Consider the following 19,685-nt stretch of genomic DNA (forward strand, 5'->3'; position numbering starts at 1 on the left):
CTAAGAATTCTTTCAAGTTCAAATGGCTGATCTTATGTGTGGGAATCCAGTTCTAATGAATAGGATGAATGTGGAGATGAAATGAAAATACACAAGCCAGGTAGGATCTGTCTAAGCAGCCCAATAATAGATCTGAGAGCCAGAGTTTATATACTTTTTAAGCTAGTGCTACATTAACGCTAGAATTAAGCTAGTGTTTCATTAACACCAGATGTCTCCAGGTGACACTATGTACATTTCAGGGTTAATGTATATACCATACTTGACATATCAGTTTGACAGTACCTTTAAACAGTAACTAGCAGTAATAATAAGAGTTATAAATAGCAGTAACTAGCAGTAACAATGAACCTATGATGAAAGTTGTAAACAGTATAGTTTGTGATGCCCTGTTTCTGTTACATGCATTCTTCACCAAGATCATCTTAAATTTATCTCCAGCATGTTTTTCATTCATTGTAACAAGGATACTGTGAACCAGTGCTTTAAACTGCATGCCTTTACAGAGAGCAGGCCTAAAGTAATACCTGGACTGGACTCTTCCTGTACATGGATTGATTCAATACTGGCCCTCTACACCTATGACTTTCTGGCTCAACAGTTTTTCCCCCAACTTTGTTGTTAAACGTTTCAAGAAGATTTAGAGCAATAAGTTCATAATTTTATTTCCTAGAAAAACTAGGATGCTTTGCAGGATCTATCTATGATAATTTGTACTTATTGTTATAGAGGAAAAAACTGTCCCATTCTAAAAGCATCATTTCATGAAACTACTAGAGAAATGAAGGTCCAATATAGCATGTAATTATGCTAATTCTTATATACTTAATCAAGAAATGAATCCCATCCCATAGCCCTATGATACTTAGGGTAATGTCTTGTCATATGTGCACAAAGCTTCTTATTTTTTCTATGCCTGCTTGTTCAAAGTGGAAGACCAAAATGTTACCCTACAACCAAATGGAAGTGAATATTAATACCCCAAAGGCCAAAACAGGAGATGGAGAAGAAGATAGATACTTGGCTGACCAGGTATCAGGATAGAAAGTCCTGAAAATAGGGATATGCTATTATTGTCCTATAAGATTTCTAACTGCTCCCCAGTCCCTGTCCAGGAAACATTAATATGCAAAACCTTAATCTAGAGATCATAAAGATTTACTCCTTAGCTTAGAGCAAGACTGAAATGAAGGACTTGAGCTCTTAGAGGAACTGAAACCAATTTTTAAAGATGAAATTAATAGATATCTATTGGTATTTGCTATTTCTATATTAACTACATTTAAAGAGTTTAAAAAGAAGAAAAATAATTCAGCAAAATTAATCAAAATATTGAAAAAGTTTGATGTTATAGGTTAATATTTCATATTGGACAATTCTAATTCCTACAAAGGGATTTTGGGAGGTCCAAGTTTTTTTCCCTTACCTCTTGAAAAGGACAAGGATACAGGGTTACTGAGGGGTGAATCCTTGGTCCTGCATTGGTACTGTCCAGAATTTTTAACAATAATGCTGCTATGGGTTTCTTCAAGGAGTTTCTGGTTGAAGTACCATTGTATTTCCCCTGTGACATAGGAGTGAAATCCATTGCATTTTAGAAGCACTCTTTCCCCTTTGAAGTAAGTAGTCCATGGGGGCGTGAGGGAAATCACTGGCTTCAGTGTAGCTGATATGAGGAAGGAAAAAAAGGGCAAAGTTGAAAGCATTCACAACTTCAGCTATAATAGTTAACATACGAAATACAAAAAAGATGATTGTCCCTTTATCTCAATGTATTTTGGGTTCATAGAGGGAATCCCTATGCTATCCCTCCCCTTCCCCTCACACAGTCCTCCAGATGTTCCTGCTTTTCAAAGACTGCCTCCAGCCTTTAGACATTAGCTCACCAATTGGGAGAAGTCTGTCCATGTATTTCAAACAATGAAAGAACATTTAAGAAAGGACATCCATAGAACTGTCTTAGGATCTCAGAAAGGAAAAAGGCTAAATTAGCTCTTTTTTCTTAATGTTTTATTTTTTCCCAATTATATGAAAAACAATTTTAACAATTTTTGTCTTCAAATTTTGAGTTTCAAATTCTTTTCTTTCCCTCCTTCCTCATTGAGAAGGCAAGTAATTTGACAGATTATATATATATTCTTATAAAACACATTTCCATGTAAAGCATTCTGTGAAGAAAACATAGACAAAAAACCCCAAGGGGAAAAAAAAATTATCAAATTTCAATAAAAGTTCTCTGACTCCATAATAGAAAGGGGTCTCAAATACTGCCATTTCCAGAAAAAGAGATATCATAGAATATTAATACTTGAAATAGGCCATTCAGTCCAAGTTCCCCATTTTATAGATAAGGAAACTAAAGAACCTCAAAGGTATGACTTACTTAAGGTCATATAGTTACAAGTGACATACCTGGGATTTGAATCCAGGTTTTCTGATGCTACTGTATTTTAGGTGAGGAGTCCACTTATGTGCACAGGTATTTGGATATATGTGTATGTGTGTGTGTGTACATACACATTTACACACATATATATGTACACAATCAATAAGGGCTACTATGTGCCAGGCACTGTGAGTACATATCCATCTATATATCTATTCATGATATGTTGTTAATGACAGAGTTTGATTCAGGATCCAGGTCTAATATTTCTCATGCCTGATGCATTTTTCAACACATATCTCTTTTAGGAGAGCAAAGGGGAAACTGGATAGTTGCAATATCCCAGGAAATGTTGATCTGAGGAAAAGGATTAATGCCATAGTTTCTGGCTCTTGCTTATTTGGAGACCATGAAAAATAAAATATAACTCACCAGATTGTCCACAGACTGAAGCTGCAAGAGAGGCAAGAACAGATTATTCAATGTGGGATTTCTCAAAACTTTTCATTTAATACCTCATATTCTGGAAGAGAAAGACAAGGTGGAAGAAGAAAAAGAAGAAAAAGAAAACAAGGATGATTGGAAGCAAAAAGAGGGAAAAGAGGAAGATGTTCTTTCTTGTACCATGAGACCATTAATCACACTCTTTCCTTTTTTTCCTCTTCCTTTTCCTCTTACTCTCCCTGCTCCTTTTCCAGCTTCTGTTGTCTCCTCCTCTTCATCATCATCATTGTCATAGCTAGCATTCTTATAATACTTTGGTTTGCAAAGCTTTTTGTATAAGTTAGCTTGTTTGATTCTCAGAACCACCCTTTGAAGTAGGGACTATTTTAAATTCCCATTTTAAAGAGCTAATAAGTGCCTGAGGCAAGACTTCTAACTCCCAATCCAGTCTATATGAGTGCCATCTGACTATCTCCAGGTGATGTTCTTAGAATGCTTGTCACCTTCTTGCCTAAGCAATTCATACTTATTTTACAATGCACTATTCAAGTCCTGCCTTATCCGGAAAACTCTCTCTGACTATTGCAAATCAAATGGAATATAGTCTTCCTTCATTTTTATTGCAATTATCAGGAGTTTGACACTTAGCTTGAGTTGACTCATATCACTGCTGTGATATTGTCTTATTCAACTTCTTGGGGAAGTTGGGATTGTCTTATTCAACTTCTTACTTTCTATGACATGAAAGTAGCACAGCCCCTTATTCTTGGTAGGTGGAAAAAAAATTAACTTCCATTCATTTTTGGTTTGAAATTCTGAGAGAGGGAAGATAGAATCACACTGTATTATTTTTGCTTAATCGTTATTTATTATATGGTAGGACATTATATACTTCAGGTGGCAATGAATCCCTACCATTTACTCAAACCTTTGTTATCTGGATTGATCAAATCTTTAGACCATCCCTTCCCCCCACAAAAAGGAACCATCACAGTCAGCATAAAGAAAATACCATTTCTACAACACTTAACCTTTATTGTATTATATAATATAATTTTTGAAGATCTAGAAGTTCCCTCCCTCAAACTCCTTCCCCCAAACCTTTCCAGGGTTTTTTCCTACAACAAAAAATAGTTTATTGTAAATACCAGTGGGAGTGAGGATAAGGTAGAGAATCTGGAATTCAAAAGTTGTTTTAAATGTAACTGGGAAAATATTAAATGAATGAATTAAAAAAATAAAATAAACCTCATTTTTAAAAACTGAGTTTTATCATTTCACACACAATTGGAATATTAAGAAAAAATGAAAAAAATTGTCATAAAAAATAATAGTGGTAAGCAAGGCATTTTATGTACAAATTCACCAAATAGAAACTAAAATCTTAAACAATTTAGACAATAATTAAAGACTTCTAAATAAAAGCCTATTTTCATGTGACTATATTCAATTAAGATAAGGGGTATAGGATGGATTTTTTTTTGTTTGTCTTTTAATTTCCTTTTAAAAAACCCACAATATCTGAAAGATATTGAGAAAGCAATGACTATAAATAGACAAAATCTTAGAAGGAAAAGAATAATGGAGTATAATCAGGAAGGGAATAAGAGAAAGGGAAATAAATATTTCAGGGACAAAAATATCTTACTCCTCATTATTAGTAGGTAAATTTTTATTTTTATTTTGAGCAGAAGAGTAGGGTGGGACAGAGACATTCAGGAAAAAGATTTATCAGAATTCTAGTGTAAGTAGGAATTTTTAGATTTCTCTCTCTGCTTTTGAGAAGATAAGAAAGTAGGGATAGAATATTGGAGAAGGGAAAGGAATGTCACAGAAGAAGAAATGAGTATTTGGCCCCCTCAACAGACAGGAGTTGCATATAGACATGATGTCATAGTATAGAGAGAGAGAGAGAGAGAGAGAGAGAGAGAGAGAGAGAGAGAGAGAGAGAGAGAGATTATTATCTTATTTCATAAATCACAATAAGTTCTAAATGAATATGTACCTAAATATAAAATGTAATACCAGAAGTTACAGTGGTTAACAAGATGGGGTACCTTTCATATCCGTGGTTAAAGGGAGATTTCTCAACCAAATAAGGCACAGAAGTAATTGTAAAAGATGAATTATACAAAATTTAAAAGTTTTTATACAAATATAATAAAAACATAATAAGAAGAGGAATTATTAAAAACATGTATATCAAATATTACTCATTATAGTCCAATCTCAAAGATATATAGGAAATTGACAGGAAGATATTAGACCAAGTCATTCCTAATTTGTAAATGGCCAAAAGGTCTCAAAAGAAGAATTGCAAATGATAAATGATAAAATATACAAAGCAACATATGCTTTAAATCTCTAATAGTAAGTAGGAAAAATTATCTGAACTTTCATTTCATCCATCAGCATAGCAAAGGTAATAAAAATGAATAATGAATTTTGGAAGAAGTATGAGAAGAAAGGATCACATGCCTGCGGATAAAACTATGACTTCCAACCATTTTTGTTATTGACTTGGAAATTATACCAAAAAAAGTTACTACATTTCTTATATTTTTTACTCAGAAACCTCACTATAGGAATGTTTTCTAAAGATGGGAAAAATAGAAATAAACATCCTATATTCCCAAATATTTGTAGTCAAGAACAGGAAACAAAGAGAATGCCCATTGATTAAGGAAGGATGGAATATATTATGTCATAACAGCACATGTATAGTGGAAAGAGCACAGACTCTGGAATCAGAAGTCTTGGGTTCAAGTGTTTTCCTTGATACTTAATTATCTGTGAGACTTTGGGCAAGTCACTTCAATGGGTCTCCATGTCTGCATGCATAAAATGAGGAGGTGGGACTAAGAGACCTCTGAGACCCCCTATAGTTAATGTCCAAGGTGTGAATGTAATGGAATATTATGACTGATTAAGAAATATTGGATTTCTCCAAAGGACCTATGAAGGAAAATGTTAGCCATCTCAAGAGAAAGATTTTACACATATTTATTTCTTTGTGTTAAATTGGTGGTCTTCTTTAGTGTGTGTTGGGGAGAGAGTGAGGGAGACAGTTTGAAACTTAAAATGTAACAAAAAATAGATTAAAAAAAGAAATGATGAATGTGAGTTCAGAGGAAGGGGATACAATGGATAGAACATTAAATTTGAGTCAAGAAGACTTGGGTTCTCTGGCCTCAGATACTTCCTCATTGTGTGATGCTGGTCAAGTCATTTACCTACTGTTTGCCTCAGTTTTCTCCTCTGTAAAATAGGGATAATAACAGCATTTATTGCCTAGGATTGTAGTGAAAACCAAATGAAATAGTGCTTAGCAGAGTACCAGAAATATTGTATTGTTATTCAGTGATTTCAGTTGTGTCTCACTCCTTGTGACCCTATTTGGGGTCTTCTTGGCAGATATTGGATATTGCCATTTTATCTCCAGCTTATTTGTATAGTAAGTAAATGTTAGTATTTATTATTGTTGGAAAAACATAGGACAATTTGAATGAATTTATGCAGAGTGAAATAAACTGAACCTAAAGAATGATACACACACACACACACACACATATATCATTGTGTTGAAAATATTATTAGTAGAAAGCTGAGACCTGATTAACTAAAAAAATCCCAACAATTATCCAGTTATCCTAGAGAATGGATCAAATGGACCACTCTCCTCATGGTGAGGTACAAGGAACAACAAGGTCCGAATGTGGAATATATTGGTCAGATTTGGTCTTTTCCTCACTTGTTTAATTTTTTTCCTTAAAAATTCCTGTAATGTAAAACCAATATTCTTTAAACTTGTTTGAACAAAAGATAAAAAGAAAGAAACATGAACAATTATTGTGACTATCCCAGGCTGCCCAGGGCAAGAATTTCTTCCCTAAGATCAACTCAGAGAGGGCTTTGTTTCTTTTATAGGGCAGATCCCATTCTGAAAATCCTACTTACCAATCACCAGCAGTGATGCCCATAGGAGCATGAGGAGAAGGTCCAAGGATGATTGGAAGGGAAATGTTCTTTCAGTAGCAAATAGATTCATTTCTTATCCTTGAAACAGAAATGTGCACATTAAGACAAAGGTTTGGAAGCAGCTTTTCAGAAGAGAAGTGGCCATCTTAGTTAAAAAAAAAGGAAGTAAATAAATCTTCCTTCAGTGCTAATTATAATTTCTTCCCTTTTGATTGTCTTTACTCTTTCTCTTTCTAAAAGAAAACAGTTTGTCCATATTTTCTTCATCTTGTTATTTGTCATATTTTTCTAACTTTTGCCTGTCTCTCAAAATCAGCTCTCTCTGGTACTGCATTTGGGACCAAACTGAGGTCCTGTTAAATTGAATATAATTTGCTTTATATTGCTAAAGGGGTCTTTACTTTCACATATGCAAATGTTTAATGACTTTACTGCATAATTCCCCCTCCCTCCTTAGAGCAACACAAAGCTGTCCGGCTATAGAAAATTCATTTATGTGCCTCTAAACAAATCAAGTTTTCTAATCTTAAATAGGAAGTACAAAAAGGAGTAAGGACAGTTTAACCCTTACCTGATCAGTTAAACCAAAGACAGAGGGTCGAGAGCTATGAGAGCTGGAAAAAATTTCCTCAGTTGAGCAAAAAGCCCTAGTTTGAAATATTTGTTTTAGGTCTTGGAAAGCAATACTCTTCATCATATGGTCAAAAGCTATTAGACCCTAAAAGAACCACAGAAAATAGTTAAGTCCAACCCCCAGTGATGTAATGGAAAGATGATTGACTCCTAAGAGACTCAAAATGGAGTTTCCTTTCAACTATTTAGGTTCACACAGTTTGAAAAACTCTGCTCTAAGACATCTGCAACTTTGTGGAAAACCAGAAGCTATACCAGAAGTTTAGAGAGATACAATGTATTTAGGAGTAGGGTAGGGCAAAGCAGAGGTAAAAGATGTCTTCTTCCAAGCAGATGGCTAAGGAGTAAAAGATGTAAGAAACATAAATAACAAGAGGGAATTCAGAACAGCTGTGCCCAATTTAATTCAACAAACTTTTATTAAGCCTTTACTCTATGCAAGAATTCTGTTCTTTTTGTCCTGTTCCTATTATATATAGCATAGTCATACTCAGGAATAGGAAAGCAGTGTTGTCAAGAAAGCAGCTGCTACTGGTCTTAGTGTGCAGAGTCCCATAGGTATATTTTATGCAAAAGATCTAAGCAGTCAGAAAACCCAAAGTATTAATATTTCCCTAGAGAAACAGATAACATAGAGGAACAGAAACATTGACTCAAAGGAAAGAAGGCCTAGATCCTACCCTCAACCATATATTCAATAATAACTTTAGTTTCTCTACAGGGTTATTGAATTGCTAGATGGATGCTTCTAGTTATAATTTATTACTTTTAAATAATATATTTTTTTCTCTAATCACATGTAAAAGTGATTTGTGACATTTTTAAAAGTTTTTTTTTTTTGTTCTAAATTCTATCCCACTGTCCCTTTCCTTTCCCCTCCCGGACATAGGTCATACATATCAATCATATAAAAAATTTTCATATTAGTCATTTTGCACAAGAAAACTCAATCAAGAAAGAAAAAGAAAGAAAGAAAAGAGGGAAAAAAAGCATGTGTCAGTCTGTGTTCAAACAATATTAGTTCTTTCTCTGGAGGAAGATGACATTTTTCATGATGAATCTTTTGGGATCATCTTGGATCATTGTATTGCTTACATTTACTTTATTATTCACAATTTTTCATCATTTATTATTGCTGTTATTGTATACAGTTTTTTTTACCAGTTCTGTTTTCTTCACTTTGTATTAGCTCATGTAAGTCCAGGTTTTTTCTGAAATCATCTTGCTTGTAATTTTTTTTAGCACATGGAATGACTGAACAAGTTGTAGTAGGTTCTTTTTTTTTATTTTTTTGGTTTATTTATTTTTATTTATTTTTATTTTTTTGCTGAGGCGATTGGAGTTAAGTGACTTGCCCAGGGTCACACAGCTAGGAAGTGTTAAGTGTCTGAGGTCAGATTTGAAGTCAGATCCTCTTGACTTCAGGGCTGGTGCTCTATCCACTGTACCACCTAGCTGCCCCACAAATTGTAGTATTAAAACAATATACCACATCTTGGTCAGCCATTTCCCAATTGATGGACATGCCCTAAATTTCCAATTCTTTGACACAAAAAGAACTGCTATAAATATTTTTGCACAAACATTTGATTTTTTTATCTATAGAACAATATGCAGTGGATACTGCCACTTTCAGGTTCCATTATGAATCAATTAGTATCTGATATTCAACATATCATTACATAGCTTCCACTTTTCCCTTTGGTGAGTTCATCCTGGAGCTTTCATTTTGTAAAGGGATTGTATTCCTGACTTTTGGAATTTCAGAATAAATTATGGTATATGAATGTTATGGAATATTATTGTTCTGTAAGAATGATGAGCAGGATGATTTCATAGAGACCTGGAAAGGCTTACATGAACTGATACTAAGAGAAGTGAGTAGAACCAGGAGATCATTGTATACAGCAACAGCAAGATTGTATGATGATCAATTCTGATGGAGGTAGCCTCTTTTCAACAGTGAGATGATTCAAGCTAGTTCCAATGATCTTATGATGAAGAGAGCCATCTGCAACCAAAGAGAGGACTGTAGGACTAAGTATGGATCACACTCCCCCCCTTTTTATTATTGTTTGCTTGCATTTTGTTTTCTTTTTTCATTTTTCCCTTTTTGATCTGATTTTTCTTGTGCAGCTTGATAATTGTGGAAATATGTATAGAAGAATTGCACATACTTAACATATATTGGATTACTTGCCATCTAGGGGAGGAAGTGGAGAGAAGAGAAGGAAAAAAATATTTGGAACACAAGGTTTTGCAAATGTTGAAAATTATCTTTGCATATGTTTGGAAAATAAAAAGCTTTAATTATTAAAAAAAATAAGCTCATGTTGCCTGGTGCACATAAGATAGTATTAACAAATGCCAATTCCTTATTTTTCCCTCACTCTTTCTTTTCTTCCCTCCTTTCCTTCTTTCACTTTCCTTCCTTCCTTCCTTCCTTCCTTCCTTCCTTCCTTCCTTCCTTCCTTCCTTCCTTCCTTCCTTCCTTCCTTCCTTCCTTCCTTCCTTCCTTCCTTCTTTCCTTCCTTCCTTCCTTCCTTCCTTCCTTCCTTCCTCCCTCCCTTTCACCCTTCCTTCTGTCCCTCCCTTCTTTCTTTCCTCTTCTCTTGCTTTCTTCCCACTTAAAAGGCGTATATGACAAGGACAACAATAATTATGCTAAAAATAACAATTGAAAAGCTGGGTACATTTGTATCGATGAAATAGAATTTTTAAATTGTTTTTCTTTTAAAATAATTTTTTCAAAGAGCAAAATTTTATTTTCTATTCTTCCCATCTTTCTCTGTCAATAAAACAAACAACCCCCCAAGTATTTGTAACACACATAGTCAAGTAAAACAGATTCTTGCAATGGTCATGCCTATATCTTCTACATCTTCTTTCTGTCTCTGTCTTTATTTGTTATAAGATTAGGGCTAGTAGCTTTGACATTAGGCTTGATGGTTTTGAGATATCATGACAGTCTTCCCTTAAGGAAGGGTGTGAGCTTATAGAACATACTCATAGGGAAATACTGACAATAATATTTTTCACAGATTATACTTTTGTGTCACCCAAATAATATATTATCCACCATCAGCTTGTTGTTTTTCCCCTGGTGACAAATTCCCCTGGATACTATTTTACCTTGACCCCTGATGTGTAACTTCAGCAGCTTAGAGGAGCCACTCAAAATCAGAGTATGAGAACTTCACACTAAAAAGACCATTTTGGAGCACAACCTTCCCTTTACTGGGAGCACCCCCTTCCTTCCAGAAGCACACCTATCTATTGGAGCACCCCCTACCTGCTCAATAGACTTGTATCTCTGTGCTCCCCAACACAGCACTACCCTTGAATGAGTTATATTCCATGTTAATGAGTTTGCTCAGTTGTATTTAGTTTCCCTTTTTTTTCTCTCTCCCTCCCCCTTTGCTCACAACAAAACTTTTCCTTGAATTAATACTCATTCTTTTATGTGCTATTGTTAGCACCTAAAACTCATTAAGGGGTTATTTTCTCCAACATCATTGGTTGGCCCATAGATCTTTCCTTAGACATAAACTGGATCCCTGAACAAAAATTTAATCTATTAACAGTAACACATTCATTGTGGGAGTATGAAAATGTGAGTACAGTTGTAGAAAGTCTGGGTCAATAGGGGAAACCTACAATCTCCCAGGAGAGACTCTTTATGGCAGAGGATTGTCTCAAAACATTCTCTCTCTCTCTCTCTCTCTCTCTCTCTCTCTCTCTCTCTCTCTCTCTCTCTCTCTCTCTCTCTTTCTCTCTCTCTCTCTCTTCTCTCTCTCTCTCTCTCTCTTTCTCTCTCTCTCTCTCTCTCTCTTTCTTTCTCTCTCTCTCTCTCTTTCTCTCTCTTTCTGTATATATACACATGTGTACACACATACAAATATCTGCATTTCTCTGTCATTCTACACCTTTGCACCCTAAGTTTTCCACTTTTCTATTGTGGATTGTTAGTATTCTTTATTATCAGTTCTCTCAAATCATAGTTGGCAACTGAGCTGATTAAATCTTGTTGCTATAGTATAAATTGTGCTCAGTTCACTCTGCTCATGTCATGCAGGTCTTCCCGGGTTTCTCTGAACCATACCCCTTTTATTCCTTATAGCACAAAGAACTTTTCTATGTTATCATTTGTTCAGTCCTTTCTTAATTGGTGTGTATTTCCTCAGTTTTCAGTTCTTTGATAAGATTAAAAGAATTTACATGGAAGAGAACTGAAGGGGTTTAAGTGGAAAACAGGAGATGCTATAAAAAGGCTTCTGACATGAAGTGAGATGTTGGAGTTAGTGGCCTCTACAATTTCTTCCATCTATAAGACCCAGGGATTCTAACTGAATGATACAGATCTGATGATGTGAAACCTTTTTGCAACCTTAGGCTGGTATTATGCCTGGACCCAAAAATAGTAGGTTGGGAAAATTCCTTGGAGAGAGAAGCTGAAGAACTCAGGACAGTTCAGAAAGGGACTACACAGACTAGACTTACTTAAACAGCTACTTTATAAAAACTTCTTTGCTGAGAAAAAAAGTCATTCCTAGCCTTGCGGAAGTACTGATCAGCATGATCATGAACATGCTTGGTAGAGAAGCACTTCTACTTCTCTTTTTTTAATTCATTTTCTCTGAGGGAGCAAGCACTCTAATTTGGATGCTGGTGTGGACTGTGCCTAGTCTGAATTTGTCTGATTTCTTCTTTTATCCCTATGGAGCCATTCTTCATTCTGGCCCTTGGTGAGTAGGGTAGCTTAACATAAGCCCTCAGGGATAAGATGCAGATGGAGGCCTGCAGGTTTCCCAGAAATGATATCTTTGGATGTGCTGTTTGAAATATATCTTATTGGTGAATTTCATTTTTAAAAGATCATGGTGAACAGGAGGGATACAGTAGGATTTTAGGAGGACAAAATATTAGGATCTCAAAAAGAAGGGAAGAGAATAGAATCCACAAATTATACAACAGAAAATAGAGTTTGACTTCTCTTCCTGCCAAAATTCTAGATGCTCTCATCAAAGGGATCACAAAAAGGCATTAAGACCTGGTCTTGCCAGTCTAAGCTTATGTCCTTTTTTGACAGGGTTACCATGCTGGTAGATAAAAGGGATATTAAACATATTATTTATCTAGATTTTAGCAAAGCATTTGACAAAATCATAATATTAATTGTCACATACATAGCAGTTTGAGGTTTACAAAACAACTTTGAAAAGAAAATATCTCATTTGATCAGCACAACAACTCTAGGAGATAAGTGCTATTGTTAGCCTCATTTTGCAGATGAGGAAAATGAGGCATACAGAGATTAAGTAATTTGTCTAGGGCAAAAAAGGGTCTGAGACTAGTTTTGGACTCAGATCTTCCCGATTTCTTGATCTAGCACTCTAATCACTGCATACTATGCTATTCTTGAAGAAAAGACTGGAATGTGGGCTAGATCAAAGATTCTTAAACTTTGATTTGCAAACCTTTATGGGATCACATAATTGAATGTGGGGGAGCATGAAATTATGATTTATTATCAGCTTTGCCCAACATTGCAAAGAGCCAATATATACTAGGATAGGAACCATGAATATTAAAGCCTTATCGATTCTCTATCCTATCCTTTATGTCAGGGTGGCAAACTCCCTAAGGACCAAATTCATGTCTGTTTATGTATTCATCCAACCTAAGAATGGTTTTATATCACTGTGAGATACATACCTCAAGGAGGTCATGTTAGAAAGGAAGTCTTCATGTGCATCAAAATATTTGTAGCAATACTTTAAAAAATTTTATAATAGCTTTTAATTTTCAAAATACATGCAAATATAGTTTTCAGTATTTATCCTTATAAGCCTTGAGTTCCAAACTTTTCTCCCTCCTCGCCCTCCATCCTCCTCCCCTAGACAACAAGTAATCAAATATAAGTTAAACATGTGCAATTCGTCTAAACATATTTCCATATTTATCATGCTACACAAGAAAAAAGAGATCAAAAAGGAAAAAAAAGTAAGAAAGGAAAAAAAAAACTCAAGCAAACAACAAAAAGATGAAAACACTATGTTGTGATCCACATTTAGTCCCCATAGTCTTCTTTCTGTATGCAGATGATTCTCTCTATCACAAGTCTATTGGAGACCTGAATCCTCTCATTGCTGAAAAGAACTACTTATTTTTTTTAAGGAAAAAAGAACTGGAGACCAAATAATTGACCATTATCTGAGGACTGGACAAATTAGGATATATGAACAATACAATGTCATAGAGAAGCACATGATTTGTGGAGGGAATCATTGATAAATATTTAGGACTAGTGACTGTTTATAGGGTAGAGAGGAGTTCATTGCTAGATAAAATAATGACAGGAGAATTCTGAAAATGGACTTGAGACTGAGTATGTGAAGAGACATATATTTTTGAACTTGACCAATGTGTGAATGTTTCGCTAGACTATTCATGTTTGCTTTGAAGATTTTGCTTATTTTTAAAAATGGTTCAACTGAGGACAAAATCAGTAAGAAAGATAAATGTGTGCACATATATACATATATGCACATATGTGTATATACATATATATGTATATATATAATATATATGGGTGTATGCACATGTATGTATATACACAGACATATGCAAGGCAAATGCAGAGATTTATGTAGCCTAGCTCTGCATTGAACCTTGAAGCAAAGGGACTGGATGAAGGACCTCTTCCACACAGAGATGCCAATATTCAGGGATATGATGAGGAAGTCTGGTTAGATTCTATTTTTTTATATGATGGTTCAAGGAGACTAAAAGTTTGGGATGTCATTGATTATAAGGTTATCTGTGACAGCACCAAATGAATGATAGAGACAATAAAAGTTGATAGGCAGAGAGAGAGAGCTCATTGTGAATTAAGGTGATACAGGGTAGTATAATAAAGAGGATGACACTTGAACTGGACCTGGATGGGAAAAATAGAAAAACAGTATTCTAGTTGTGGAGGACAGGAACTATTTTCTTTTCTTTCTGGTAGAAACAGGGACCTGTTACATGGCCTGAGGAGCAGCCTCTCATATCACAATGGATACAGAGCTAATCTAAGTTAGAAAATCCTGGTTTCAAGTACTTTCTCTGACACATATTGACTGTGTTACTCTGAGCAAGACATCTAAGCTCAGAGTGCCCAGTTAATTCTAAGCTGTTAAAATGTAGAACAGCTATATATATATATATATATATATATATAGCTGTTCTACATTTTAACATATATATATGTGTGTGTGTGTGTGTGTGTGTGTGTGTGTGTGTGTGGAGAGAGAGAGTTTCCTCAATGGGAATTCTTTACAATCACATGATTGAACACCTCCTGATTCCTTCTTCATTTCTTTCCCTTTGTTATTTCTATGGATAGAAGTAATCTCTCTTTTTAAAAATTAATTAAATTAATTTACAAAGCATGGATATTTTTTCCAACATTGACCCTTGCAAAATCTTTCAAATTTTCCCCACCTTCTCCCCACCCCCTCCCCTAGCTGGCAGGTAGTCCAATACATGTTAAATATGTTGAAATACATGTTAAATCCAATATATGTATACATCTTCTTGCTGCACAAGAAAAACTAGATCAAGAAGGAAGGAAAAGAAAAACTGAGAAAGAAAACACAATGCAAGCAAACAACAACAGAGAGTGTGAGAATGCTATGTTGTGCTCCACACTCTGTTGCTATGGTTCTCTCTCTAGGTGTAGGTGGCTCTCTTCATCCCTGAACAAGTGGAACCAGTTTGAAGCCTCTCATTGTTGAAGAGAGCCATGTCTATCAGAATTGATCATCGTATATTCTTGTTGTTGACATGTATAATGATCTCCTGGTTCTGCTCATTTCACTTAGCATCAGTTCATATAGGCCTCTCTAAGCTTCTCTGAAAACATCCTGCTGGTCATTTCTTACAGAACAATAGTATTCCATAGCATTCATGTACCATAATTTATTCAGCTATTCTCCAATTGATGGGCATCCACTCAGTTTCCAGTTTGCTGCCACTACAAAAAAGGGCTGCCACTAAAATTTTTGCACATGTGGGTTCCTTTTCCTCCTTTAAAATCTCTTTGGGAATAGACTCCCAGTAGAAACACTGCTGGATCAAAAGGTATGCACAGTTTGATAACTTTTTGAGCATAGTTCCAAGCTGCTCTCCAAAATGGTTGGATCTGTTCACAGTTTCACCAATAATGTATCAGTGTCCTCTCGATCCCCTCCAACATTTGTTGTCATCTTTTCCTGTCATCTCAGCCAATCTCAGAGTTGTCTTAATTTGCATTTCTCTGATCAATAGTGATTTGGAGCACCTTTTCATGTGGCTACAAATAGTTTCAATTTCTATATCTGAAAAATGTCTGTTCATATCTTTTGACTATTTATCAATTGGAAAATGGCTTGAACTATTATAATTTGAGTCAATTCTCTACATATTTTAGAAATGAGGCCTTTATCAGATCCTTTGGATGTAAAAGTGTTTTCCCAGTTTATTGCTTCCCTTCTAATCTTGTTTGCATTAGTTTTGTTTGTACAAAAACTTTTAAACTTAATATAATCAAAATTATCTATTTTGTGATCAATAATGGTCTCTAGTTCTTCTTTAGCCACAAATTCATCTCTCCTCTATAAATATAAGAGGTAAAGTATCCTATTTTCTTCTAATTTGTTTATATCATTCTTTATGTCTAGATCATGAACCCATTTCAACCTTATCTTGGTATATGATGTTAGGTGTGGGTCTCTGCCTACTTTCTGCCATGCTAGTTTCCAATTTTCCCAGAATTTTTTGTCAAATAGTGAATTCTTATCCCAAAAACTGGGGCTTTTAGGATCATCAAATACTAGATTGCTATAGTCATTGACTATTTTGTTCTGTGAACCCAACCTGTTCTACTGATCAAGTTCTTCTCTATTTCTTAGCCAGTACCAATTGGTTTTGATGACTGCTGCTTTATAATATAGTTTTAGATCAGGTACAGCTAGGCCACCTTCATTTGCTTTTCTCTTCATTAATTCCTTTGAAATTATTGACCTTTTGTTCTTCCAGATGAATTTTGTTGTTATTTTTTTCTAGGTCATAAAGTAGTTTCTTGGGAGTCTGAATGTTATAGCACAAAATAAATAGATTAGTTTAAAGAGTATTGTCATCTTTATTATATTCATTCGACCTATCCAAGAGCACTTGATATTTTTCCAATTGGTTAGATCTGACTTTATTTGTGTGGAAAGTGTTTTGTAATTTTGCTCATATAGTTTCTGACTTTCCCTTGGTAGATGGATTCCAAAATATTTTATACTATTGACAGTTATTTTAAATGAAATTTCTCTTTGTATCTCTTGCTTTTGGATTTTGTTAGTGATATAAAAAAGGCTTTATGTGGATTTATTTTGTATCCTGCAACTTTGCTAAAGATGTAGATTATTTCTAATACTTTTTTAGTTGATTTTCTGGGGTTCTCTAAGTATATCATTATATCATCTGCAAAGAGTGATAATTTGGTTTCTTCATTTCCTATTCTAATTTCTTTAATCTTTTTTTCTCCTCTTATTGCCAAAGCTAGCATTTCTAATACAATATTGAATGGGAATGGTGATAGTGAGCAACCTTGTTTCACCCCTCATCTTATAGTTCCAGTTTATCCCCATTATATATGATGCTTGCTGATGCTTTTAAATAGATGCTACTGATTGTTTTAAGGAAAAGTCCATTTATTCCTATACTTGCTAGTGTTTTTATTAGGAATGGTTGTTGGATTTTCTCAAATGCTTTTTCTGCATCTATTGAGATAATTATATGGTTTTTGTTAATCTGGTTGTTGATATAGTCAATTTTGTTAATAGTTTTCCTAATATTGAACCAGCCTTGCATTCTTGATATAAATCATACTTAGTCATGGTGTAGTATCCTCTCTTTGCTAATATTTTATTTAAGATTTTTGCATCAATATTCATTAGGGAGATTGGTCTATAATTTTCTTTCTCTGTTTTCACCTTACCTGGTTTAGGTATCAGTATCATGTCTGTATCATAAAAGGAATTTCGTAGGAGTTTTTCATTCCCTTTTTTTTTCTTCAAATAGTTTATATAATATTAGAGTTAACTTTTATTTAATATTTGGTAGAATTCACATGTAAATCCATGGTTTTGGGGATTTTTTTAAGGGAGTTGATTAATAGCTTGTTCTATTTTTTTTTTTTCTAAAATGAGACTATTTAAGTAATTTATTTCATCTTCTGTCAATCTGGGCAATGTATATTTTTGTAAATGTTACTCCATTTCTCTTTATGCCTCTTTATTGGCATAAAGTTGGGAAAAGTAATTCAAAATAATTACTCTAATTTCCTCTTCATTGGTGGGTAGTTCTCCCTTTTCATTTTTGAGACTGACAATTTGATTTTCTTCTTTCCTTTTTCTAATCAAATTAACTAAAGGTTTATTTATTTTGTTGGTTTTTTTCATAAAACCAACTCTTAGTTTTATTTATTAATTCAATAGGTTTTTTTTAGTTTCAATTTTATTGATCTCTCCTTTTATTTTTAGAATTTAAAGTTTGGTATTTGATTGGGGGGGTTTAATTTGTTCTTTTTCTGCTTTTTTAGTTGCAAGCCCAAATCATTGATCTTCTCTTTCTCTGTTTTATGCAAGTAAGACCTAGAAATATAAAATTTCTCCTTATTACTGCTTTGGCTGCAACCCACAAATTTTGGTATGTTGTCTCATTATTGTCATTTTCTTGGGTGAAATTGTTAATTGTATCTATGATTTTCTGTTTCACCCATTCATTCTGTAAGATGAGATTATTTAGTTTCCAATTACTTTTTGGTCTATTTTTCCCCTGGCCTTTTATTGAATGTAATTTTTATTGCATTGTGATCTGAAAACATTGCATTTAATATTTTTCCTTTGGTTTTGAGGTCTTTGTGTCCTATATGTGGTCAGTTTTTGTATAAGTTCCATGAACTGCTGAGAAGAAAGTGTATTCCTTTCTGTCTCCATTCAGTTTTCTCCAAAGATCTATTATATTTAGCTTTTCTTGTATTCTACTTACCTCTTTAACATCTTGTTTATTTTGTGGTTTTATTTATCTAGTTCTAAGAGAGAAAAGTTGAGATTTCTCACTATTATACTTTTGCTACCTATTTCTTCTTGCAACTCTCTTAACTTCTCCTTTAGGAATGCACCACTTGGTGCATATCTATGGTACCCTTTCACAAGATTTAGTTTCCTTCCTTATCTCTTTTAATTAGATCAATTTTTGCTTTTGCTTGATCTGAGATCAGGATGGCTACCCATGCTTTTTTTACTTCACTTGAAGCATAATAGATTCTGCTCCAATCTTTTACCTTTATTCTGTATGTATCACTCTGCTTTAAAGGTGTTTCTTGTAAACAACATATTGTAGGAGTCTGGTTTTTAATCCAGTCTGCTATATGCTTACATTTTGGAGTTCATCCCATTTACATTTACAGTTAAAACTACTAATTCTGTATTTTCTGCTATCTTACTAACCCCCAATTATACTTTTCTCTTTCCTTTTCCCCTTTCCCTCCTCCCCAGTATTTTACTTATAAGCACTCCTTGGCTCAAGCATTCCTCACCCTTTAGAAATCATCCCCTTTTCTTATATCTTTCCCCTACCATTTCTGTTTTCCCTTCTTTTTAGCCTCCTCCTTCCTTTCCCCCTTTCCCCTCCCAGTTTTTTATAAGGTGAGAGAGGTTTCTCAGTGAACCAAATATATCTAACATTCTTTTTTTTTGAGCCAAATCTGATGGGAGTAAAATTCACACAATATTCGTCACCCTTCTTTCTTTTCCTCAGTTTTAATAGGTTTTCTTGCCTCTTCCTGAAATGTAATTTTCCTCATTTTTACCTCCTTTCCCCCCTTTTTTTCTTTTACAATCCCCTTTCCACCTTTATTTTCTTTTTCATACAATTATAGCAGTAAAATCAGATTATACATGTATTCTCTATGTATATACATAACAGAATTAGTTCTCAAGAGTTTTTTTTATTTTTACCTTTTTATTTTTCTCTTGAGTTCTGTATTTGGAGGTCAAATTTTTTGTTTAGTTCTGGTCTTTTCATCAAAAATAAATGAAATTCACCAGTTTCATTGAATGTCATCTTCTACCCTGAAAGAAACTCCTCAGTTTAGCAGGGTAAATTATTCTTGTCTGCATTCCATGTTCCTTCAGCTTTCAAAATATCAGATTCCAGGCTCTTCTAT

General features: G+C 34.3%; 2 protein-coding genes across 13 annotated transcripts in view; one reads left to right on the forward strand and one right to left on the reverse strand.

The window, feature by feature from the left end:
* LOC141539435 (Fc receptor-like protein 2) overlaps positions 1–7,511 on the reverse strand; it is a 29,386-nt gene extending 21,875 nt beyond the window's left edge. For all 5 annotated transcript variants that reach the window (XM_074262226.1, XM_074262227.1, XM_074262225.1 and 2 more), the window contains exons 1-4: positions 7,380–7,511; positions 6,788–6,886; positions 2,819–2,839; positions 1,427–1,666 (exon numbers count right to left, since the gene is read on the reverse strand). In XM_074262226.1, the coding sequence (XP_074118327.1) occupies positions 1,427–1,666; positions 2,819–2,839; positions 6,788–6,878 (352 nt within the window). In that variant the 5' untranslated portion in view covers positions 6,879–6,886; positions 7,380–7,511. The remainder of the gene's footprint in view (positions 1–1,426; positions 1,667–2,818; positions 2,840–6,787; positions 6,887–7,379) is intronic.
* Positions 7,512–12,092: 4,581 nt separating this feature from the next.
* The window catches only part of LOC141539438 (Fc receptor-like protein 4), a 33,235-nt gene continuing 25,642 nt past the window's right edge, over positions 12,093–19,685 (forward strand). For all 8 annotated transcript variants that reach the window (XR_012481299.1, XR_012481298.1, XM_074262233.1 and 5 more), the window contains exon 1: positions 12,093–12,186. Coding sequence is in view for 6 of the 8 variants with exons in the window: in XM_074262233.1 (XP_074118334.1) it covers positions 12,159–12,186 (28 nt within the window). In the remaining 2 variants the exon portion in view is untranslated. The remainder of the gene's footprint in view (positions 12,187–19,685) is intronic.

The sequence above is a fragment of the Sminthopsis crassicaudata genome, chromosome 4 (assembly GCF_048593235.1).
Source record: "Sminthopsis crassicaudata isolate SCR6 chromosome 4, ASM4859323v1, whole genome shotgun sequence".
NCBI lineage: Eukaryota > Metazoa > Chordata > Mammalia > Dasyuromorphia > Dasyuridae > Sminthopsis > Sminthopsis crassicaudata.